The sequence below is a fragment of the Artibeus jamaicensis genome, unplaced genomic scaffold (genome assembly GCF_021234435.1).
Source record: "Artibeus jamaicensis isolate MK-2021 breed Jamaican fruit bat unplaced genomic scaffold, CSHL_Jam_final contig_525, whole genome shotgun sequence".
NCBI classification, from domain to species: domain Eukaryota; kingdom Metazoa; phylum Chordata; class Mammalia; order Chiroptera; family Phyllostomidae; genus Artibeus; species Artibeus jamaicensis.
Genome location: NW_026521874.1, coordinates 619,374 through 643,983, shown reverse-complemented (window position 1 = coordinate 643,983; position 24,610 = coordinate 619,374). Strand labels below are relative to the sequence as shown.

General features: G+C 62.8%; 1 protein-coding gene across 1 annotated transcript in view; it reads left to right on the top strand.

The window, feature by feature from the left end:
* The window catches only part of SFSWAP (splicing factor SWAP), a 37,998-nt gene extending 18,824 nt beyond the window's left edge, over positions 1–19,174 (top strand). Inside the window, 10 exon segments of the mRNA XM_053669818.1 lie at positions 376–507; positions 1,108–1,201; positions 2,022–2,193; positions 4,055–4,285; positions 4,911–5,101; positions 8,556–8,821; positions 11,626–11,751; positions 17,731–17,895; positions 18,475–18,547; positions 18,902–19,174. Coding sequence (XP_053525793.1) covers positions 376–507; positions 1,108–1,201; positions 2,022–2,193; positions 4,055–4,285; positions 4,911–5,101; positions 8,556–8,821; positions 11,626–11,751; positions 17,731–17,895; positions 18,475–18,547; positions 18,902–18,967 — 1,516 coding nt within the window. The 3' untranslated portion in view covers positions 18,968–19,174.
* Positions 19,175–24,610: the final 5,436 nt, after the last annotated feature.

The window sequence follows — 24,610 nt, the reverse complement described above, 5'->3', positions numbered from 1 at the left end:
GCCGTTGCCAGTTGACAAGAGTCTCGTCGGACACCAGGCGACACGCGTCGGCCTGGCAGCACAGACACCCCGCTGTCCAGTTAGACGGGGGTGCGGGACAAGTCGCGCCAGCCAGCCTTTGCTGTTTAAAACACAGCAGAAATGAACCCTTGTGCTCCTCCTGTGGCTTCGGAGAGTTAGCTCGTGCTGGGGGTGTTAGAGGGGACAGCAGCACGGTGACGCGTCCATACCGGCAGTGAGGCATCGGCCCCTGTCGTGAGTGGCGTGGCCCCAGTCAGTGGGCCAGTCACCCTGGGGGTCCGTGCCCGGCATGCGGTCTGTGAGTTGGTGCTTCAGGGAGGGGCTCCCCGTGACCAAGACCACCTCTCCCCGCAGTGCTCTCGCCCCCGTGGCCGCCATCATCCCCCCGCCCCCAGACATCCAGCCCGTGATCGACAAGCTGGCTGAGTACGTGGCCCGGAACGGCCTCAAGTTTGAGACCAGCGTTCGCGCCAAGAACGACCAGAGGTGAGGTGCCGAGCTCCGTGCGGGTCGCGTTGCTGGTGTTTGGGGCTCACCTTGGCTTCTTTTCAAAAAATCCAGCTGCATGATTTCTCTTTTAGTGTTTTCTTAATCTGTGTGTGTTTAGATAAATACATCTCTTGATTATGTTGTTAAGTTACTTGAAGTCAGGGGGTATTTTTAATTGTGTTACTTTTTTATTTGTTTATTTGCTTTTTTTTTTTTTTTTTTTTTTTAAGTAAAAACGGTGGAGTTTTCTCAAAAGGTGGCAGTTTGGACTTTTCAGGAATCTGCTGCAGAAATGTAGACACCTGGCCTGGGGGTTTCGTTGTTTCTTTTTATCAGATGGTGCTTTTTGGGGGCGGGAACAGCTTGAGGTGGGGCTTGTGCTGCGAGGGGGACGCACAGCCCCCTCTCATGCCCTGTCCTCCTTGTCCGCCGTGGGGAGGCCTCCTCTTGGCTGCCGCACGGTTGTCGAGGTCCTCGGGGTCGTCACTGTAACCCGTGCAACTCGGCGTCTGGCTGCCCGCAGGTGCACTGTCGCCACAGCTGGCGCGGCCGCCCTCGCGCGGGTGGCTGACCCAGCTGCTTCCTCTCTGTCGGCAGGTTCGAGTTCCTGCAGCCCTGGCACCAGTACAACGCCTACTACGAGTTTAAGAAGCAGTCCTTCTTGCAGAAGGAGGGGGGCGACGGCGCGCAGGTACCGGTCTGTCCGGGCTGCGGGCGCTGGGCGGGGTGGCTTCAGGTGCAGCGTGCTGTTCCTTCTCAGCATCTGGGAGGTGCTGGTCGGTTCCCGGTCCTTCTCAGGTGTGACGCTCATGAGCCTGTGCTGTCTCTGACTGGTCCCGCCTCTCGCGGTCGGAACTTGCTGTAGCTCTGTTGAAACTTCACTCACATCCGCAGCTCACTGGCCGTCGGTCACTTGTCCAGCATGTCCTAAAAAGCACTGGATGGTTTGGGTGGACTACTTTTTACGCACTTTTAATGGAAGCTGGGTCCTGTCCTGTGCGGTGACAAAGATTAGATGTGTAAAGTGTCAGCTCGCCCGCCCACAGGAAGCACCTCCTCCCGTCCTTGTCACCCTTCCTGCTAGCTGCCTCTGCTCTGCAGATGCCCAGTCTGGGCCTCCTGCGGGGGCAGAGGGAGCAGGGAGCAGGCCTTGCCCCAGGTGGACTGCGTCACGCTCGTCTCTGGCAGCTACAGCCGAAGAGCACTGACCTGTCTGTGGGCGGCGGCCTCGGTCTTACTCTGCAGTGTTCCCAGGCCGTCGTCCCCCAGGAAAAGGTGGCCGGGGAGGCCCCACAAGGGCGCAGAGCTCCGGGGGCTCACGTGCCTCCAGGGACATCTCTGGCCACAGCCCCTCCGCTCCCCTGTCCCACAGGCCCTCAGAGCCTGGGTGGGGCGCGTGTTCCTCGCTGCTGTGCGACAGCAGCCTGGGAATGCAGGTGTCCAGGGGGAGATCTGCGTGATGACGGTGTCCTTTCCTGAGGTGTGGTGTCCGGTCACGTTCATGTCTGCAGGCTGTGTCAGCATCAGAAGAGGCTCCTTCGGAGTCGGCTCCCGAAAAGCCGAGTGACCTGGGGGAGGACGGTGTGGCTGAGGACCCAGCCGACGCGGGAGGAAGAGGCGGCTCGGGGGGGAAGAAGGAGTCAGCGTCCAGTAAAGCCGCTGCGGACGGGAAGCTCGTGAAAGGTATGCTGGGCCCGGCCTGCAGGTGTCCCCCTGCGTTGGCAGGAAGGGGCTCTGGGCTTCCGGGGTGGGGCCCACTTTGGGCCAGTGCGACGGACGCCTGACGGGGGTGCCGTGCTGACACAGGCTCAGGGACACCCTCTCTTACGATGTGGCGGGCGTGCCAGCCGAGGGGCCTGGGCCTTCCAGACCGACTGCCACGCAGACCGTCGTCCCAGGCGGCCTGTGCTCCGCCAGGCAGAGCCCTGCTCGCCTCGCCTCGGTTGCCTTCCTGGAAGGGGTTGTCCACGGCCAGCACAGTAACCCTGGGAAAGCTGGGCTGCAGGCGCCTGGGGAAGGGCCCCTGGGGGCCCGGGACAGTGACCCCAGGGAAGAGGGGTGGGCGGCAGGCTAGGGTGGCAGGAGCCCCACCCTGGGGGAGTGCAGTGGGCCCACAGCAGAGCCCCTTCCACGCCTGCGGCTGTGGCCTGGGGCCGAGAGAGCACTCTCCACTGCCCAGAAGCCCAGGGTCTGGAGAGCTGCAGGCCCCAGACCGTGCGGCCGGGGGCACCTCTGATGGTGGCGGAGAAACAGGGACTTCAAACCTCATTCGTACTGTCAGACAACTGAAGTTTCCATAGAACCAGTGTGCCCATTACCGCACACTCCGGCCCGGGCCCAGGGGCACAGCCTGTGGAGCGGCTGTGGGAGGGTGGGTGGGCCTGTGTGAGGAGGTAGCTGTGAGCGGAGAGGAGGGGCCAGAGGCCAGCGGGAGCGGAGCTGGACAGTTCTGGGCAGAGCCCAGCCAGAGGGAGCCTGGGGCTTGTCCCGGTGCTTGGGAAGCTGGGAGGCTGCCCAAGTGCTCTTCCTGAGGGGACGGGGTTGGCAGACGTTCCACAGAGGAGCTGATTTCTGCCCCCAGCTCTCTAGCTCAGCTGCCCGGGCAGTGCCCTGGCCTCTGTCTCACCTGTGGGTGGGCGGGGCCAGGAGCGAGGTGAGGTGCGGGGGGTGGCGTGGCGGTCAGTTCAGTTATTGTGTCACCTGCGCTGTGCAGTGAGCACCAGGAGCCTGGCCCTGGGGTGTGGGCACGTGGGTGCCGGCTGCACCGCGTCCGCACAGAGTGTGTGCTGGGGCTGCACTGTGTTCCGGAAGCTTCCACTGAGTATTCTGTTTGTGGCTTGCTTACCATTCTAATTTGGAGGAAGAAACAATTTGGGAAGAATTGTTTTAAGATTATTTTGTGGTGTAACACTTTAGCCCCAAGTTACCTTGGGTAATTTTGTTAGAGACCATGTTACACACAGCCGGCGGTGACTCTGTCTGCTGGAGTCTCTTCCCGAACCGGGAGGTTGTGGGCTCCACCCGTCTGGGTGTGTCGGGCCCCGGCCTGGGCTCGTGTGGGAGGCAGCCATTCAGTGCTCCCACCCAGTGCTTCTCTCTCCCTCCCTCTCTTCCTCCTTCTCTCAAAGCATTGAACAGTGTCCGTGTCTGAGAATGAAAGAGGGCAGGGGAGACCGTATCATTACCGTAGGCAATAGAGGGTCAATAATGTTAAGCTTGTCTTCTCTGGAAGATTGCGAACATTTATAAAACCAGCGTGACCACGCTCCACGCCGTGGGTGCTCGGCCCCCATTGGCAGCCTGTGTAGTTGCGGGCGGCCCTGCCCCCTCAGCACTGGGAGCAGCCTTGGCCCACGCTGCTCTCCGTGGGCATGCTGGCACGTGTCGGCAGAAGGCACAGGCCGGGGCTGGCCTGGCCGAAGGGAAGTGACTGTGCGGACACTCGCCCCTCCCACCGCAGGGGCTCCTGTTGGTGACGGGTGGGAGGGCCTCTGCTCTGGGCATCGTCACTGAAACGCGTCACGTCCCCACCTGTCCCCCACAGCTTCGTTTGCTCCAATAAGCTTTGCGATCAAGGCCAAAGAAAATGACCTGCTCCCGCTGGAGAAAAACCGAGTGAAGCTGGACGACGACAGTGACGAGGACGGGGAGGGCAAGGAGGGACAGGAAAGCACCTGTGCAGCACCCGGCACGGACCCGGCAGCCGCCCCGCCCTGCGTGGGCGTCGAGGAGAAGCGACCCCCGCTCACTCAGGAGGAGCTGGAGGCCAAGCAAGGTTTGTGCGCAGCCGGCCTCTGAGACCAGCCCGTGGGGGGCGCTCTGGGGGGACGATGGCCGCCGCCCTGCTGTGTCAGGGACAGCACGGAGCTTGCATGCAGGGGCCTGTGCACACGGTTCCTCTTTCTGGGCGGTTTGTCGGCTGCGCTTCCTGTGGCTGGACTACACAGCAGGCCCAGCACAGCTGGGAAAGGTCACTTCTCAGCCGCAAGGCACCTTGCTGTCGGGGCCTTGTGCTGAGCTGCTCCTGACTCGTTCAGCTCTGTACTGTGTGTGGGTGGAGGGGTGGCCCAGAGTGTCCATCAGCTGCTGGGGCTGTGCGCATGCCTGTCCCGGAGAACGTCCCAGGTTCCTGTTGTCCCAGCTGTCCCAGCCCATCCACCGTGTGACTTTGGTTTTGAAAGTGAAACATAGAAACACTACTCACAGGCACTGTGAACTGTTTCTCAGGATTCAGTTTGCTGGATTCGTCCACCCGACCCGACCTGACATTTACATGCCATTGGTCTGTCAAAATTACTGTTGCGGTCAGGGCCCTTCACGGCCCCAGACAGTGAGGGCTGCGAGGCCTTGTGAGGACTGCTCACTCTCAACGCTGCGTCTCTGTTCTGTTGCCCCTTCAGCAAAGCAGAAGCTGGAGGACCGGCTGGCAGCTGCTGCCAGGGAGAAGCTGGCCCAGGCGTCCAAGGAGTCGAAGGAGAAGCAGCTCCAAGCAGAGCGGAAAAGGAAGGCCGCCCTGTTTCTGCAGACCCTGAAGCAGCCTCTGCCGGAAACCGAAGGCGGGAAGGTGGAGGAGAGCCCTTTCAGCGTGGAGGTGAGTCCGGGGTCCGAGTTGACTTCAAGGGACTGTGCTGTCGCTGGGAGCCGTGAGCGTGGACTGCTGGACATTCGGCCCCCAGCCTCAGCGGGGTCCTGCCCCAGGGGGGCTGCTGTCGCTGTCCCTGTGCAGTGGGGCTGGGGGCCTGGCGCTCCCGCCTTTTGACTGGCGCTCCCGCCTTTTGAGTGGCCTCTGAGCCACCAGCTGGGGGGCTCTGTCGTTGGCACGGCACCTGCCACTGCGCGCCCCCTACTGCAGAGCCTCACACAGGGGCTCTGTCGTTGGCACAGCACCTGCCACTGCGCGCCCCCTACTGCAGAGCCTCACACAGGGGCAGTGAGTCTGCTTGTCAGAGGGGCCGCCCTTCGGGCCCTTCGCTTCTGGCCCCTTCCTGAGCTGTGTGGCCAGGACCGAGCCCCTCCCGTGGGGTCGAATGGCTGCCCTGTCAGGATGCTGAGACACAGCTGCAGGCCACAGGCCTGTGCCACCGCCCTGCACGTTCTCCGCTGCAGTTGTGCTGACATCCGAGTCTCAGGCCCCCGCTCAGAGCTGACCTGGGCTGCACATGGCCTCCGGGCTGGCTGGCTGGTTGGTTGGTTGGTTTTCCCGTGGACAGCAGCGTTCTGAGTCCGCACGTTCAGCACTCTGTGGAAGGCCCAATCGGCCTGCTCGCCCGGAGCCTCTCAGAAATCGTAATGGCTGTACTGTCCCTGGAGGCGGCCAGTGCTGCGCCTGCCCAAGGTGCCCCCTGGCTGAGCTGCGGCCATCCCACCCAGAGCAGAGGGTGTGCGGAAGGGCACCTGCGACATCCGCTGGCTCTGGGCTGACTACGAGTAGCGAAGGGACCACTCACAGCCCTGGAGCAGCAGAGAAAGGGGCTTCGAGGAGCAGGGAGGAGGGGCACAGCCTACGTCAGGTTCGTTCTTATGGCTGCAGCTGCAGCTGCAAGGGTCACGTCGAAGCTACATGGGAGCCGGGGAGAGTAGGGACGTGTGCGGGGATGTGTCCGCCCTGCTGCTGTCACTGGTGGAGGGAGGGCTTGCTTCAAAGGCGTCGGCATCCGCAGAGGCTTCACCTGGCTACGCCGCCTGGCGGCACCTGTATTTCCCAGTGTGACTGTGAGTTAGTGAGCACTCGTTCCCCCCCAGGATGACCCGCCGTCAGCCCTGTTGCGCCGTGTCCCCCCTCTGTGTGTCACAGAACCACCTCCCCGTGTGCACAGATGGGCGTTCTCCCTGGTGCCCGCGTGCTCAGTGCCTCCGCCTTTTTCGTCCTCGAGTGCGCACGTGGGGTCTGGGAAGTGTCGGCATGGCCGTGGGCGCTTCCTGTGGGGACCCCTGGGCTGACCCTGCTGGGGGTCTGGTGGGAGAGGCTGTCGCCACGAAATGATTTCAACAAAAGTGCAGTGTGCTGCCAGATGGTGACAAATGACTCTAATTGCTCAGAGACAGAAATACTTGAATTAAATTGGTAGTTGTCATGAATGAGATTCATACTTGAAAACATTTTCAGCCTAAAGCAGCTTCCAAGACAGTAGACACCCTGAGCCCTCTGCAGAGTGTCCGGGTGCTGACTCACCGGCCCGGAGTGTGGGGCAGAGCTCGGCCTGGAGCAGCTGAGGCTGGGGGCGGGCGGCCCTGGGGGCACTGCCCGAGTCTGGGCGAGTGTGCGCTCCCAGTCGGGGGCCTGGCACCGCGCCCTTTCCAGTCACTGTGCACCGTGCACATGGCAGCAACCTCCGGGCAGTTTCAGGTAACAGTGATTTCCTCCCACCAACAGTCCTGCCAGGTTGGAAAAGAAAGTGAGGCCCCGGCTGGTGTGGCTCAGTGGATTGAGTGCCGGCCTGTGAACCAAAGGGTTGCGGGTTCAATTCCCAGTCAGGACACATGCCTGGGTTTCAGGCCAGGTCCCCAGTATGGGGCACACGAGAGGCATCTACACTGGGATGTTTCTCTTTCTCTCCCCTTCCCCTCCCCTCTTTCTAGAAAACTAACTAAATAATCTTTCAAAAATGTTTTAAAAAACAGGTGTGAGACTCGTGGTTGCACGTGTGTGTGCAGCCTGTTTCCCACGCAGTGACCATGAAGCTGCGTTTGTAGGGCTGGCGGTGCCCCGAACGTGCCGCCTGGGTGGTGTGGGCACAGAGCCACTCTGAGTCGGGCGGCGGGGTCCGCAGACCCCGTCCCCTGGGGAGACGGATCGGTAGAGGCCTGAGGAGCCACACGGTCCAGAGGTGACGGACCTGCCCGCCCACGGCGGCCTGATGAGCCTGAAGGGTTTACGTGGAGCAAGCAGAACCGAATGGCCTGCGAGTGGCGTGGGCAGAGCCTGACCTGGGGAGGAAGCGGGCGCCGGCAGGGACAGCACGGCCCCGCCCGTGTTCCTGCCCTACAGGGGAGGGCGCAGCCCCACAGACGGGCCCCACCCCGAGGTGGTACTGGTGGGGCCCCTCCTGGACAGGGGGGAGGACGCATCTTCAGTGTGTGTGAGGCCTGTGAGAGAGTCGAGTCCACGTGGAACCGCCCCGTTTCCCGGGGACTGTGGTGTCACTCCGCAGGTGAGACGTGAGCCTCGCACTCGGCCTGCTCTCGAGCCGCCCGTCCTCCCACCACAGGAAACGGGCTCGCTGGCGTGCGCGGTGTGCTGGCGGCCACGCGCCGGGGTCCAGGGGCTGATGGGCTCACCTCCCGGTGCGACCGGGGGTGCGTTTTCGAGGGTTCTCCTAAGTGACCCCGTTCAAAAGCTCCCCTTTGCTCTCTGGAACAGCGTGGAGGCCAGCCCGTGTCCCCCTCCCCCCGTGACGCTTCCTGCCTGGGCCCTGCTGCTGGGACTCTGCCACTCCCAGGAGGCGGAGCTGCCCGCTGCACTGGGCACAGCGGGTGCTGCCTGGCCTGTGCCAGTGCCCTGCTGCCGAGAGCTGGTGGGCGTCGCCACGGACCTCTGCGTTCCTGCACGTCTGCTGCCCGGCGGGGGCTTCCTCAGGCGCAGCGCAGAGTGTGCGGGCCTGCGTGTGCCGCCCGCACGGGGACGGCCTGTGTCCTCTCACACCCCTGCGACAGAGCGGTTTTTAAAGCCGAGGAGGAGCCTGCTTCGTGCAGGCTTTCTTTAAAAATGGTTTTTGGAGCACAGACACCCATCAAAACCCAGTGGCGGAGGCTGCAGGAACCTCCTTCCCGGGGGAAGGCCACCCTGCGCCACACGGTGCCCACGGGTCACGTCTGGCTGCTGCGGACGGAGTGGGTGCGGAGGAGGGGTCTTCCCCCGGCGGCCTCGGGGCTGCCGTTGCCTGAGCAGCCGTGTGCCGCCTCAGAACTGTGCGAAGTGTCCTGGCCCGCTCCACGGGCTGCGCAGCGCGTTGCCGTGAGGGTCTTGCTGGCGGAGCTTTGTAAGTGGACAGTTTCAAATGCCATCTTTTCCCCATTAACACCCAGACGTCTGCTTCGCTTCCCAGGAAGCCAGCCCTGCACCCTGCCCGCTGCTGAGTGGGGGCCGGCCTCTGCCTGCCGCGGATGCCAGGCCTCCCGAAGGGCCCCCGAGCAGGAGCAGAGACCCCCCCAGGGACGTGGAGAGAGAGAAGAAGAAGAAGAAGCACAGAAAGCGGTCCCGGACGAGGTCGCGCTCGCCCAGGTACCACTCGTCGTCCAAGTCCCGGTCCCGGTCCCACTCGAAGGTGAAGCACTGCCTGCCCAGCGCCTACCGGACAGCGCGGCGCTCCAGGTGGGTGTGCGGGCGCGTCTCCTGGGCTGGGGGCGGCTGCAGGCCCAACCAGGGGCTCCTGGGACGGTTTTCTGTCTCCACTTCCCTCTAAACCTTGTGAGCTACTGCCAGGTTTTAAAAAGCTGGATGGTTTTATTTCAGTCTTAACTGGCCTTGGACGGAGCCAGCACAGCACACTTGTTAACGCCAGACTAGTGCCCCGGGTTGGGGGCTGGTATGTGTGGAGGAGTGGATGCCCCCCCACCTGTGTAAGGGCAGGACAGCGGCGGGCTCTGCCCTGGGCACGCCCCACCCTCGTCCCCGCCCCCGCCCTCTGAGGCCACCGGCTCCACTTCCCGGCAGCAGCTCCCCTCCAGACCTCCCAGGTGCCCTGACGCCGCCCGGTCCGGGGGCCAGCCTGGCCTGTCCAGCCCCCGCAGGTCCGCCCGTGAACGCCCCTCTCAGTGAAGTGGTTTTGCTGCTGCTGCTGCTCTCAGTGACTGGCTTGCAGGAGGCTCAGACAGCAGGGTTCTGGTTTGAAGACTCAGGTTGCGCGTGGATGGCCTCCCCCCGCGTCTCGGCGCAGGGCCTCTGGCCGTGCTCTCCTCCCACACGGCGTTTGAGACACTGTGGGGATGCGCCTGCCCCCGGAGTCGCGCCGGACGTGCGCAGGCAACGTGGGGGCTTCAGGTTGAGACGTGTGTCTCCTTCCTCTCCTCTGTGGCGAATTGCCTAGCAAACCGGTGAAGGAACCGGACCGGCTCAGCCTCCTTGTCCTGTCACTTAAAGGAGGGATTGGGGCTTCTGCCAGTCCCACAGGGTGACGGTCCCCACACGGGGAGGCCAGCCGGTCTCCGTTCTGTGGGAACCCAGCCGCCCAGGTCAGCGGCGTCCTGGAGACAGCGGGCCCTTTGGGACTCTGGTGCCCGAGCTGGTCCCTCTGGAGAGAAGCGTCTGAGCTCCCTGCTGCTTGAGTGTTCTTTTCTCTCGTTCAAGTGATTTGGCTTCTTTGTAAGGGGTCTCTGGCCGCACCTCACGGGTGGTCCACTCACAGTGTACAGTGCCCACTCTCGGCCCGTGTCAAGGGGGCCATTAGGAGCCAAGTGACAGAATAAAAGCTTTAGAGTTTCTTTGGTTAAAAGGAAACCCGAATAAGGGCTCATGCAGCTTCCTGCCCTCAGTTCCGAGGTGGGATTTTTTCCCAGATAACTTGGAATCTAGAAGAAAAAAATGTTTCTTTTTCTTCTTCTTTTTAAAGGATATACATTAATTGATTTTCTTTGGAGTGAGGGGCAGAGAGAGAAACGTCGATGTATGAAACATCTGTCAGTTGCTTCCCGTGTACGCCCAACCAGGGATCAAACTTACAACCTGAGTACAAGCCCTGACTGGGGATCGAACCCTCGACCTCCTGGTTAGGGCTGGTGCTCCAGCCACCTGAGCCTTCCAGTAGCTGGGTTTAGACCGTGGACCCTCCTTGGCAGTCATCTGAGGTCCTGAAGGGCCCGCTGTCTCCTGGACGCTGTTGGTGTGGGCGGCTGGCTTCCCACAGAACAGAGACCAGCTGGCCGCCCCTGTGTGGGGACCGTCGCCCTGTGGGACTGGCACAAGCCCTGGCCAGTGCCAGCCACCTGACCGCAGAGAGACCTGCCACCACTGCGACGGTGTCCTGTTGTTGCGGTTGGCAGCACAGGAGCCTCTGTGTGGGGACGCCTCGGGGCTGTCGTGCTGGCTGAGCAAAGGGGCTCAGGGCGAACCCCACCCACCCCCTCAGTGCGAGCGCAGAGTGTGTGCCCAGCCTCACGGAGCCGCCCCCTCAGGGACACTGAGCAAGGCCCCTGTCCCCGCCGCACCTGGGCAGCTGTGCCCTTTCGAGGGAAACCCTGGTGGAACGGGCCGTTGCGTAAATCCTGGGGGCGGTCTGGGGAGAAGCCGAAGGAGGCGGCTCCCACTGTCTGGCGGGGGGGTCGTCTGGGGACGGGCCGGGGCTTCCTCAGAACAACAGTGTGTCGTTCAGGGCTTATTGTGATTAAAACGCAAGGTAGACTTTTGTAAATGGCAAAATCAAACTGCTCTTCTTTATTGTTTTTGAGCGGGTTGTCATGGAAACAGAACAAAAAGAAACTAGTTTTTTTTCCTCAGACTTCTGCTCATTGCAGGTCTTTCCAAGACAGTAATTTCACAGAATGAACCAAAAACTAAGGATCCTGAACCCATCATTAAAGGACCCTCTGTTGAAGGACCTTGGCCCCCCAGGGAGGGTCCCGAGAGGGAGTGGCGTGGGCCGCCGGCTGCCATGGGGGCCGAGTCTTGCTCAGGCCGTGGAAGGAAGGGTGAAGGAAGTACTGACACAGGGCTCTGCGTGCACGGGCTGCCGTCGATTCGGTCACAGCCGGAGCCGTCAGGAGGCTGCGGTCTGAGTGGGCAGGGCGAGCAGCTGGCACTGGGCCGAATGCAGAGGTCCCCCGAGGACGGGGGACGAGGGTGGGAGACACGTCCGGGCCCCTCTGCCTCGTCACATTCCACTGTCTCCCGTGGGCTCACTGCGCCCACCGCCTCCCGTCCTGACTTGGGCAGTGTGGCCGTGAGCAGAGGCTCGTGGAGTCGGGGCAGAGGCAGGACGGGGGCAGTCAGCCTGGCCAGCAGGGGCTGTGCGCTGGTGGGGGCAGGGCCTGGTGTGGCGGCGGCTCTGCCACAGAGCGTGAGTGCCCAGGAGGACAGACAGCACGCCGCCCCCACACCACACTGGGGTCCCCTTGCTGCCCCCGCCGGTGGGCCACCCGCAGCCAGCCGTCCGGACTCAGCCGCCCATGTTCCCTGCCCAGGTCCCGATCCCGGTCCCCCCGGAGAAGAGCTCACTCTCCCGAGAGGCGCAGGGAGGAAAGAAGCGTCCCCACCGCCTACCGGGTGAGCAACAGCCCCGGCGTCAGCAGGAAGCGGACCCGGTCCAGGTAGGCATCTTTGTTCTACAGCGCCAGCCATCAGGGGCACTCGGAGGTGGGCCCATGCTCCCCACACGGGCCGCAGGTCCCCAGGGAGCTGGAGCCGGGGTGCACGCCAGGTTCCCTAAGCAGCTCTTCTCTGCTATGGGACACAGAGCCAGGTCCCATGATCCTAGCGTCTGTCCCCATGTCCAGCTGCCCCTCAGGACCGCACTCACACGCCCTCACCTGTGGGCAGGGAGCAGCGAGGAGGGCAGTGATAAGGAATGTCAGAGGTTTGAGCCTCAAAGGAGATCCCAGCGATGACCAGGCCCTGACCACCAGGGGAGACCTGTCTCCATGGAGGAGAGCGAGGGCGGCCAGCTCGCTCGTGTGCGGAAGGAGAGGCCTCAGCAGCTGCACCTGGTCCAGGCCTCGGACACCCGGCAGGCAGGGCCACCGTCTTGCCAGGGGACTGGGAGCAGACCTGCGCGGCGCCGCGGGCTGACCACTCACACCGGAAGCCCAGACACTGCCACTAACTGGACAAGACACTGCCACTAACTGGACAAGACGTGCGGGGCCTCTCTGGGCCCTCGGGAGCCGAGCCGAGGGGCGCGGCAGATGCAGGGCCCCACAGGCCCGGAACGGCGTCTTCTGCGTGGCCGAGGGCCTCCGGGCCCCGTGCTGTCTGGTGCGGCTGCCAGCACCAGGCTCTGCACCGCGGGCTGGTGTGGTTTTATTCTCCCTGGAATGAAGGGGCCTCGTCTTGCGTGTCTCCACACGGGAGTTAGCGCAGCCTCCAGGTCTGGCTGGTGATTGTGCTCCTGGTGATGGAAGTGCCAGAGGAGGCCCGGTGCAGTGTGCCCGGCGGCCGCAGCAACGTGTCCTGTGCTGCCGGCTGTGAGCCGGGACACTTGGGGTCCAGAACCTTCCGGAGGACAGATCCCTAGGTTCCAGTGTGACTGACGGTCACTGCTCCCGAAGAAAAACCCAGCCACTGCCCGACCCGTGCGTGCCCAGGAGACCAGTGTCGTCGGGCGGCCCGCAGGGTCCCCCGCTCACCTTCGCAGGAGCGGCCCCGGGGGCCACGTTCCCAGGGGGCTCCCGAAGCCTGGCTAGTCTGTCACAGCCCCATCGATGGGTGAAATGTCGTCTTTTTCAAGTCCAGTTTACATTGTGTTCCCAAACCAGGTCATGGTTGAGCATTTGAAGTTTATGATTTTTTTTGGTCTGTGTAAAGGGCATGATCTGAAATACCACCTTGTAGCAAAAGGTGTCTCCTAACAGAACAGTCCGTCTTTCACCCTCAAGCCAGAAGAGCTGCCGTGGGAGGGACGGGGTTTCATCGGGACCGTGTGCGCTCTGGAGCCGTGACGAGCCAGGTGGGCTGCGCTGCCTGCCATGGGGAGGATTGCACCAGGGAGCCCGGCTTGCGGCCAGGAGCTGCCTGTGCCGGAGCATGGGCGGCACTGGCTTGTCTTATGCTCTCAGTCACAAACCCAGGGTCGTCTGTGAGGCCAGAAGACGTCCCCAGTCCCCTGCTCAGCAGGCCTGGCTCCTGAGACTTAGGTGGCAGCCGGTGGGGGCTTACATGTCCAGTCAGGGTTGCCCAGCCCGGGGGCTGTGCCTCCTCCGGCTTCGAAGGGTGATTGCTACAAGCTGATCCTTGAGTGCTGTTCTCACTGGCTTCTCACTGTGAAATCTTTAACTTCCTGGCACGTTTGGAACTCATTGTCCACAAATAGTGTAGCGAACACCTGGGCGCAGTCAGCCCAGCGGTGCTCACCCTGGGCCGCGCTGGCTTGCTCTCCGCCCCCTTCCTCCTGTGCCTGCGTGTTGGTGACTTCGCAGGTGCAGGCAGCTGTGATCCAGGCCCCAGTCTGGATTTGTCCGGTGTCCTGCGGGCTGGGTTCCTGTCAACTGTCTCAACAAGAAGAGGGTTGGGTGGATGTAACTTCCCACTGGGTCACACAGGAAGCCCAGTGTCCTGTCCCCTCACTGGTGGTGCTAAGCAGTGGCTTGGTTCAGGCTGTTGAACTGCCTTCTTCGCTTAACGTGGGAGGTACGAGGTCGGGCACCGTGCGTGTCCTGGGCCAGCAGCTGCTGCCCGTGGGCGTGCGTGGGACTGCGGCTCTCATGCCATCCTCCCTTCTCTCAAGAAGACCCTCTCGTTTTATCACCAATGTGGGCTCTGGCCTCGGAGGGCTGGTTCCCATTGGCTGTGGGGGGTCTGTCGCCGGTGATGGTGACACCATCTCGGCTTGGCCCACCTGGTGGTTCTGGGCCCAGCAGGAGGCCCAGGCGCAGCCCCAGTCCAGGACCAGCCACTGCTGAGTGTGTGGGAATCACATCTGGGTGCGGGGGATGTATCTCAGGAGTGAGGTCCCTCAGACAGAGCCTGTCGTACGGCTGCCCTTGCCTCAGGCCCATTGTGCCATCCCCTCGGGGGCAGACGGGCACAGGGGCCTGTCGCTGCTGTCCTGCCGCAGGGCCCTGCGTGGCAGCAGCTCTCGCAGCAGCTCTCGCATTGCTGTGAGGTCCCAGGAGTCTCCAGCACACTGGTCACTGGAGGGTGTGCACCAAGACTCCCTAGAGTGGCCACTAAATGGCAGTCACCGCAGTGACGGCCGAGGGCGGAGACAGGAACTCTACCGCTGCTCTGTCCCAAAGGAGGGGCGCAGAGAATGAGTGGAGAATCAGCAAGCAGAGCTGGGTGCCTGCCCTGCACGCTGTCACGCCAGGCTGCCTGAAGATGTAAGTCCAGGCAGAGACTGTCAACTGCGCCTGGAGCAAACCAGTCACCAGGCAGTGTGGCCACTGAGTACCTGCGTGGGCGCCTCCTGGTGACCAAGGATCGGTGCATCCTGTGCTTCAGCCTGCAGAACGGGGCTCGAGCTGAGGCTGAGACGGGCGGGTGCTGAGAGCGTGCATGGCACGTCCACCAGCCACGCACCGCAGCCCAGGCGATAGGGCCCGGCATCCGGGCGCACGGAGCCGACCCCGTGGTGAGTGGAGAAAGTTTGGGGGGAGATACCCAGACAATTTTCAGATATTTGGAAAAGGACACTGATTTTTAGTGACTTGTAGGTCAAAGAAGAAATCACAAGAGAAAGAGAATATTTTGAAGTTGATGGTGATGAAAATGTAGACATCTTGGGGGGCGGGGGCTACATGTACAAAGGAGCCAGCAGCTTCCAATGCTCGTATTATAGAGGGAGGGGTGTCTTCAGGCAACAGCCCACGCTTCTAAGCAGCCAGGGAACACAGAGCAAATTAAACAGCAGAAGCCAGCAAACAATAAAGACTGAAGATCAGACTTCAACAGACATCAATAAGGACATAAACGTTATTCCAGTTTATTTGACAACTATGGGGAAATGGACAAATTCCTGAAAGAACTTGCAAACTGACAGCAGAAGAAATGGAAAATCTGAGCAGCTCGGTTGGCAAAGGGGGCAGGTTTACCTATTTCCACCTTTCCATGGCACCCAGGCCCAGACAGCTCTCGTCAGGAGGCCCGGCAAATGCTCGAGAAGGAAGGAACGCCCACCTCATAGCAACTCTTGAAAGAAAATGAGGCAAGAGCAGTTCTCCACTCGCCCTGTGAGGCTGTCGGTGTGAGGGGTGGGAGTGGGGGTGTTCGCAGACCAGCACCCTCAAGAACACAGATGCACACCCACCAGGAGACACCAGCTGGTCCGAGTCCGGCAGCGTGGGGGGAGGACAGTGCGTCCAGACAAGTGGGGTCTGTCTCGGGGGTGCGAGGCTCATCAGCTCTCAGAAACCACTCCTCACACCTCGCTGCACCCACCGAGTGGGTGGGGAAGGCCCGGCCACTGTGCAGTGCCTTGGGCCCTAGGCTCCCCTGGAGGTCACCAGGCAGTGGCGGGCGGGGGGAGCCTTGCCAACAACCGTGCTGGGCAGCAGGGCTTCCAGCGGCAGAAGGGCTGTGCCCGACTCCAAGGCTCATTTAGGGCAATTGTAGCCCCGAGTGTGGAAACTGGAGCTGTTCCGCTTTTTGAAGAAAACAAGGAGATGTTCATGGCCTCGGGGGCGCATAGACCCCTGAGGGTGTGGAGAAGCCCACTGCAGGGAGAGGTTCCAAACTGGGCTGTGTGGCCTTAGCTTCGCCCAGGAGGCACGGTGAGGAGAGTGCTCAGGCAGGCCCCACTGCCAGGTGTTTGCAGTGAGTGACTTGATTGGAAAGGGGCAGGCGACTTGAACGACCCTTCATGACGGGACGTCCGTGAAAGCCCAGTGAAAGCGTGTGAGGGGCCCAGTGTCCTAGGTCACCTGTGGGGGAAATGCAGGCCAAGCCCCAGGGAGAGAACACCTGTCAATGGGGAGAAGGGCCAAGAGTCGACGGGAGGGACACGACTGTGTGCTGGCAAGGATGCAGATGGCCAGGCCGCCCAGTCGCGGCTGGTGGGCTGTTACGGCTCGGCTGCTGTAACACGAAGTCACACGTGGGCCACTCTGGCCCCGTGCGAGCACGGGGGACAGGCACAGACGCTGACCACAGAGGCAGCACTGTCGGTGGTGGCGCAGGACCAGAAACCGCCGGGTGTCAGCTGGCGGGAGAAAGCGTAGAGGAGCATGCGCCCGCGCAGCCTCTGTTCTGCAGGAACGGGCTGCGCGGAGGGACGGGGCGCGGAAGAGCGGTGCTGCGGCTGCTCCGCAGTTGGACTCCTGCAGTTGGTCTCCTGCGCCTGCTCACAGGCGGGACCGCCTCTGGTTGGTCTGCGCGGGAGGGGCGTGGCATGCGTGCGGGTCGTGTCGCCCGCAGCGTCTGCGTCTGCCTCCGCTCTGCGGGTGGATCCCTGCCCAGGAGGTCAAAGTGCAGCATCGTAGAACTCGAGTGACAGCCCAGGGCACTAACCTGCCTTGACCTACTCCACTCGGCAGCCACAGGAGCTGTCGGGTTTGGGGCCCAGCCTGTTCTGGACTGAGTTCACGTGCTACTGAGTCCTGAGTCCTCTTGGCCGCCTCTGAGGAAGGCGTAGCGCATACAGCTGGCACGGGGCCTGGTCGCGGTCTCCACACCTGTGCGTCAGCGTCAGGAACATCCTCTTCATTTTCTTCCCGGCCTGTGCTCAGGCCCCCTGCCCACAGCCTCCAGTTCTCAGGGCGCTACTTCCCAGGGCTGCCACCGCCTCAGCCGGTCTTTCTGGACTGGGCTGCGCTGCACCCCTGCCTGGCCGTGCTCAGTGTCAGGCCTGTGCCCAGGGGCAGCACCAGGGGCCTGGACTGGAATGCAGGCCTTGCCAGCACCTCAGGGCCATCTCTGGCAGTGAGTGGCCAGGGGATATGGGACAGGGCATTTCCCGGAGCACCAGGGGACAGGAGGGCCAGTGAGTGCAGCCGTCTGCCCTCAGCCCACAGTCCAGACCACAGGGAGGCCACCAGGAACAGGACAAGGACAGGGCCAGGTCCCAACAGTGGCACTGCCCTGGGGTAAGAGGCCCAAGCAGAGCCCTGTCTGAAGGAGCCAGGTGGGGCGGCCCAGACGCCGGGCTTGGAAATGCAGGCTCTGCAGGGAGGCCTGTGCCCTGGTCCTGACCTATCCCCCACCCTCGCGCATCAGACTGGTTTGGGGACATGGGGGTCACCCTGGAGGGCACCTCCTGGGGGAGAGAGCAATGAGACTAGGAAACACCAGTTAATCAGTGGTGACATTTTCTGAGGGGGCAGTGGGCTCCTCAAAGGCAGGGGGTAGGGGCCATGAGAGCAGGAAGGGGTGTCGTCTTTCGTAGTCTTGGGGGCCCAGGGGCTCACTCACAGGCTGGGTGGCGTCAGACCACCCAGGAGCCAGGTGACAGGGTCGTGCCGGCACTGGGCGTGGACAGGACAGCGAGCAGCGTCTGTGTGTTGTTGCAGGTTCTCAGTGTGGTGGTCGGGCAGGGGAGCTGCCTGAGCGCTTTCTGGGTTAAACGGCCCACAGTGTGTGGAAAACCCCAAACCCTCAGAGGTGCTCCAGGCCTCTGTCTGAACCTCCTTTCCTTCCAGAAGCCCCCACGAGAAGAAGAAGAAGAGGCGCTCGCGGTCACGGACCAAGTCCAAGGCTGAGTCCCGGCCGGCATCCCCGAGCAAGCAGGCCCCACGCCGGCACTCGGCCCACTCGGCCAGCATCTCCCCCGCGGAGAGTCGCGGTTCCAGCCCGGAGCGCTCCAGGTAACCAGGCCCCGCCCAGCCCCGCTCCCCACAGCCTCCCGGAGTAGGAAGTGGCCTGGGGCATCAAGACAGAGGCCAGGCTTGGGGGGCGCAGCCCCGACCCCACCTCCCCTCGGGCAACGGGGTCACAGGCTGGCCTCCATCCCCCGGACTCTGCCGAGGTCAAAGCAGAGAAAATGGGCGGGGATGGGGGCACAGTCCTCAGACACCTGTCACCAGTGTGACCACAGCCACTCTCCATGTTGTCCCAGTCCCCAGCGACGTTCCCGTGTCCTCACTGGGCATCTGGGGTGGGGGACAGGCCCTGGGTCCACGGGGACAGGGACCTAGCAGTCCCCATCCACATGTCACTCGCTCCCAGCTGCAAAAGGTAGGCCAAACTGTCACTTTCTGACTAGACAGGTGGCAGTGATGTCCACGCTCGTACGATGGTCACCCGACTGGCCTGGTCAGCACTCAGATGCAGGTGTCCCCACGCCAGCTCGGGGGCTGTTGAGTGGCCCCCTGGGGCCGTCGGGGCCACTCACTCAGTCGACAGGTGCTGTGTTTTTAAGCCTCTGAACTCTCTGTCTGTGTCAGGGGCGTTTCTCAGGAAAAAGAAGGTCAGATCTCTTCAGCGATCGTGTCTTCTGTGCAGAGCAAAATCACTCAGGTGAGGCGCAGCGACTGTCTCCCCCTCTCTCTGCACAGGGCCCTGCTCATCGGGACCCACAGGGCCTGGCAGGTCACCCAGAGGCTGGGGGTGTCGGCCTCGCCCTGGCCCAAGCATTCCACACCCCCTCTTCCCCCCGGGGTGGCCTCGTGACCCAGCCTGGCAGCCCACCGGCCCCGCCCTGGGAAGGTCGGGAACCTAGCCCACCCTGGGACAGGCCCAGGCCACACAGCACGTCCCCCGGGTCACTGCCGGTCTCTGCCCACCGGCACTTTGACAAGTCGCTTTGTGGTGAGGGCATCCGCCTCCCACGCTGTGATGGAGCTCACAGGTGTCCCCCGCCTTCTCCTACAGGACCTCATGGCCAAAGTCAGGGCGATGCTTGCCGCCTCCAAAAACATGCAGACCAGCGCCTCCTGAGACGCAGCCATGGGCCGGGGCTGCCCACCCGGGCCTTGCAGGGCTGGCCAGGTGCCCTGGGTGTCCTGACCGCGGTGGCTTTTGTACATTCGTTTTTGATGACATTTTCAGTTGAAGATTTTGACCAGCAGTCTCTTACCTGTATATTTGTAAATATTATCATGTTTCTGTGAAAACGTATTATCAAATAAAATGGGAGAAAAACAACTTTTCTAGCCAGAGACTGTGGCTGGTTTCTTCCTCGTTTGGCTTGTGACTGTTTCCGCCACCTGTTGCCTGTTCTGGATGCACACTCGCCGACACTCGGGGGCTCAGTGGTGGGTGCACAGCGGCTGGCCTGCCTGTCGGGGCTCCCTGGGCGGGTGCCCCCCAGGACCAGGCTGCCGGCGTGGATTTCGTTCCTCAGCATCTGGGATGTTGTCCGAGTCCGCCTCAGACAGACTGTCCCCTGACCCATGGAGAGGGACTCTGCCCTGCCGGCCCCCGCCAGCGTCGGCACGAGAAGAAGAGCCTACGTGCGGGGCCAGCGGCCTCCACAGCACCCGGCCAGCGGGGGCAGCTGGCCCCTGGACTGCACCGTGTCCGACACCAGAGGCAGGGCCGGTCGGCACAACGTCCCTTCACCCCAAACCCAGAGCCCCTGTCACTGAAGATCACCGGAGACACAGCACCATCCTGGGGCGGGCGGGCAGGCAGGTGGGTGTGGGTGTCGGGGGCCATGCCCAGGGCTGCGGAGCAGGGACAGCCGCCAGGCGTCCCTGGGGGTGCGTGTGCTGCACACCCACACACCTGTCCTCGCAGCGGTGTCCCCTGTGCCTGGGGCTTGTCTCCCCTGTGTACCTCGGACCCGCGCCCCATCCACTTCACAGGTGCGGCGGGGGGGGGGGGCAGCACCCGTGGGAGCGTGGCCTGACTCGGCCGCTGACCGGGGACAGGCGGTTGTCCGGTTCACACGGCCTCCGCACACAGGTGCCCAGGCCCAGAATGAACCCCCGCGGTGGAGGCGCTGGTCCCGAGGTCCAGATCCTCCGTTTTGATGCAAAGCCCCCCAGGAAGGGTTCCTACGGACAAGGGGCGCCCTCGAGGGCCGGCCGCCGCAGACTCCGCCTCTGCCGAGTCAGAAAGACCGCGAGGCTCATGCCAGCTGCTTCTCCATCACCATGAGTGGGGTCAGCGGCCGCTCCCGTTTCGGAGTCCTGTCCCTTCCGCAGCCGGCCCGCCCCTGGCCGTGCGCACGCGCTCTGCGTGCCGAGGGAACGAGCCTCCTGTGGTTCCAGGAGTAGTTCTCTCTCGGTTGGTCACCACCTTCACTTTGTTTACAATTGTTCTCAGACTCGGAAATTGCTTTTTTTACGTGGGCGTTTTTTCTCGTGGCTCCTCGGTCTTGCGTGGCTAGACACGAGCGTGAGGCGGCGGTCTCGTGGGCTCTCCCCCTGGGCACCTCGCGCCCGAGGGACAGAGGCAAAGGCCTGTGTTCCCGGTCAGGAAGGGGAGGAGGGCGCGCCCTCGTTAAAAAGCCTGCTTTCTCGTAAGTGCGCGGGCGCTTCACCGCGTCAGGCGCTCGTTCCCTGGCGGTGTGGTCGTCAGAAACCGCCTGACGCCTGTCTGCAGCCCTGGGCGTGTCGCTCGGAACACGCACCCTGCTCACCCTCAGACGTGGCCTGTGTCCCGGTCATTCAACGCCGCGACCTGTTGCTCCCCTGGGGGTCCATCTGGCCGCCAGCTTCTGGGAACAGCTGGGAGCTGCCTGGCGGCACCTTCCCCAGAAGAGGGGCCTGCGGGGGCCAGAACCGACAGCTGAGGTGTGGGGCTTGGGTGTTGGGGCCAGGAGGGCAGGGGGCTCCACCCACAGGTGTCCCCCCACCCCTTCACGTTGGATGAGGGCCTCAGTCACACGGTGGAATGTCACTTTCCTGCACCCACTTCCAAGCTCCTTTTCACGGGCAGGAAGACGCGGCCTCCCCGCCCCACCCCGAGCGAGCTCCTCACGTCCGCTGCTTCTGCCTTTGCAGGATGGGCCCCGCAGCTGCACGCAGGCGAGTTCCTTTGTTTCCTTCATAATGAAATTTTTTATACTTCCATGAGATGTTTTATTTCTTCATAATGAAACCTTCTCAGAAGCGTTTTGGGCTTAACAAGACCCGCGGCTGCAGGAAAGGTCTCCCGTGCCGGGGCCAGTTCCCCTTCCGTCTGCTCCCACGTTCGAGGGGCACATGCGCCCCCTCCACACACTCGCCGGGCCCGGTGGCGGTGGGGCACTCGGCCCCCAGGTCTGGGTCCTGATCCCCCTGCCAACAGGGCCCCTCGGAGGGACGGTGGGTTCAGGCGAGCGCCCAGCCGTGCCAGGAAGTAGGGATGTGGGCCGAAAGCAACCCTCGACGGCCACCCTGAGGGGGCCCGGCAGCCGGCGGAGAGCCACTGAGGCCAGAGCTAGAGCTGCAAGGAGCAGAACGCGCCAGGTGGTATCGGTCCAAAGTGTCCAGGAGCTCGCACTGACGCCAGTGAGTGGCTGTGTGAAGGGAAGGGGGAGGGCGTCCTGTCGGCGTGGAAAGGGGGACACACTCTCTGTGCAGCTGAGAACCCGACAGACAAGCCCCGGTGGGGGGGCGTCAGTGCCACTGCCCACAGTGACGGTCATGGGGACCGCAGGTCCCTGGATGTCATGGATGACCCCAAGGTGACCATGAGAAAGACATCAGGCATCCCAACGTCGGCGGTGGGGGTGGAGGAGGGGAACATCGACAACACCTGACCGTGCTCCTCCCAAGGTCAAGGCCATCAGAACGAGGGGGGTCTGAGAGAGGGGGCAGGGCCACAACTGACCGGAGGACACACGGACTGAATGGAGAGTAGCCCCTGGGCGGGACCCGGGGCCAGAAGAGGGCGTTAGGGCAACGCAGGAAACGACCCAGTGGGACTCCGGTCAAGGGGGTGTGTCGCTGCTGGCTCTGTACGGTGACACCTGTGACTCGTTGACGATGGAGGGGAGTGGGCGTGAGGTGGGGGGGGCTTTCTCTACTATTTACTCAGTTTTCCTGCAAATGCAAAACTGTTGGAATTTTAGACGTTTATTTAAAAGAAAAGAGAACCTTGGACCCAAAACTATGCCTTCTGCAGCAGGGACCGAGGAGTGGCTGTGCGGGTGTGGCCCACAGGGAGGACGGGCCCAGGCTCTGCGGTCACGGGCAGCGTCGGTGGCTGCCTCCCCCTCAGCCACGCCCAGCCTCCAGGTCTCCTGGGGTTAGCGGCCGATGCTGTCATCACAGCAAACAGCCAACATCAGGGAGTGGATCGCGTATGAAGGAAAAGCTTGCTGACTTCAGCCAAGCCAAGACCTGAAGCCGCGCTTCCGCTCCCCACGGAGGGGAACCCGTCGAACCACACTGGCTCAGGGCGGCCGTCACAGGGCGACAGTGAGAAGCAGCCCTACGAAAATGATGGTGACACCCAGGGGTCTGACTGGGGCTTCGAGGCAGGCGGCTGCCATGAAGTGGGAGACAGCAGGAGGGAGGGGGTGATGCCTGGGGTTTGGGACATGCAGCAAGGTGGCGTTGCCAGAGGACACAGGTCAGAGAGCTGGGCCAGCAGCATGTGGCTGGTCACAGAGCACCCAGAGTGGGGAAGGTCACGGGGGGGGGGTGACAAGGGCAGAGTGGAGACAGCAACTGGACCCATCGCAGGCAGAGCAGCAAGACCCCCACCTTGAGGGGGACCCTCGGGGACAGGGGAGAACATGGACAGCAGGCAGGCAGGGAAACTGCTGGGAGGGAAGGCGAGCAGGTGGGTGGGAGCGGGCCCTGTGGCGAGGGCCTGGCAAGGAGGCGGGGCAGGGGCAGAGACCCCGGAAGTAGCGAACCGAGGGGGGCAGCCCCGTCACTTCACGTGAGGGAGCATGGCCCTGAGGGAGACAGGCAGAGTGCTGGGCTCCTGGGAGGCTGGGGTGCAGGGCAGCTGCCCCAAAGCACCACCCATGAGGGGGACAACAGGTTTGTCCTCTCGGGTTTGGAGGCCAGGAGTCCGAGCCCCCAGTTTTGTAGGGCTGCGACCCCCAGGGCCAAGGGCGCAGCTGGTGTCCATGCACGTGTAGGCCACATCCAAGGAGCAGGAGCATTGGTCCTCACACGCACACTCACCCCACACACGTGCACACACGCACACCTACATGCTCATGCACACAAAGCCCACACACATGTGCACATGCCCACACATATGCACACAACACATGCACATGCTTCTGCACGCACACACATGCCTGAGCACGTGCAGCTCACGGAAGCTGCTGCCTGCACCCCTGCAGCCTGGCCGGCTGAGACCAACAGTGCAGGTCACAGCCCAGGGCCACCGCCCGTCAGAGGAGGTGGGCCGTGGGCCCCTCCCTGAGCCAAGCGTGTGGCCAGGGAATGAAAATGAGCAGTTCCTGCCCGGGCTCCACGCCCCAGGGGCGGACAAGGACCAAGGGGGGTTTCTGAAGGAAATTGGGGGTGCCGAAGTCAGAGGAAGGGGGTTGAATGGCAGGCATGGCTGGACCCAGAGGCTCGGAAGAGAAGACATCCACATTTGCCTGCGCACAGCAAGATGCAGGCCGGTGCAGGGCCACCGCCACGTACAGGGCGCACCGAGGGTTCGGAAATGGGGCCCATTTCTCCAGGGGGCCACGGGGGCAAACCGGGTGCGGGGGGACCCCAGCCAGCACCACCGTACACATGGCCCTGCTTCAGCCTGGGACGGGCATTTCTGGTCTTATTCACTCTTCCATCTTGCATCAGCCTCCGTGGGCAAAGGCAGGCACGCTTCCCCAGGCCGGTGCCGACGGTGCCCCGCCACAGACAACGCTCTTCTTGGATTCCGATCGCTGCTCTCTGGTGGCCTCTGAGCAAGGCTGTACTGGCTGGTTCTCGCTCCCCACGTTCCCCAGGCACGGACAACACAGAGCTTCCTCCACGCTGCCCGTCTGGTGGGAGGAAGGAGACCTCTTGGAGGTGCTTTGGTTCTGGCCACATTCCAACGCCAGGATTCAGTGGCAGGCTTGAAGGGAAAAGAGCTGTGGTGCCACACGGTCCCCCCCATAAAGTGACACGTCCCCTGATGTCCTTGGTCCCCACATCATTCATCAGCCACTATCTGGGGAGAACCCCAGACTGTATGGGCCCTTCCTGTGTTTGTGACTGGAGGCCACTGTCACAAGCCACCTCTCGTCACCGCCCTTCAGTGTTCATGCCTGCACAGTGCCTCATACAGCCCTTAGCCAGGGCTCCCTCTCAGGGTCCTCGGATGCAGGCAGACTGTTTGTTATACAGAGGGGTCGACCACTCCAGCTCCTCCACTGGGCCCCTTGATCCAGCCCTGCCTGCCACCCACTGCCTCCTCTGATGTCAGTGCCTCCAATTCCCTTAGCAAACCCCTTCCACCCAGGTCAGTGGAGGCAGTGGGGCTTGCTTCCATCCCCCACTGACGTTACCTAATGACAGATGGCCCTGGGACAGTGGCTGGGGAACTGCAGCTGGGCTTGAAGAGCTGGGAGGAGGTGGGTGAAGCTGCCCTGTGCTGTCTGTGCTGCCATTTGGAGATATCTGCCTGAGAAAAAAAGCACACATGGAAACAGAGAGAAGAAACCTATTCTGATCACATCCTTGTGTGACTTGA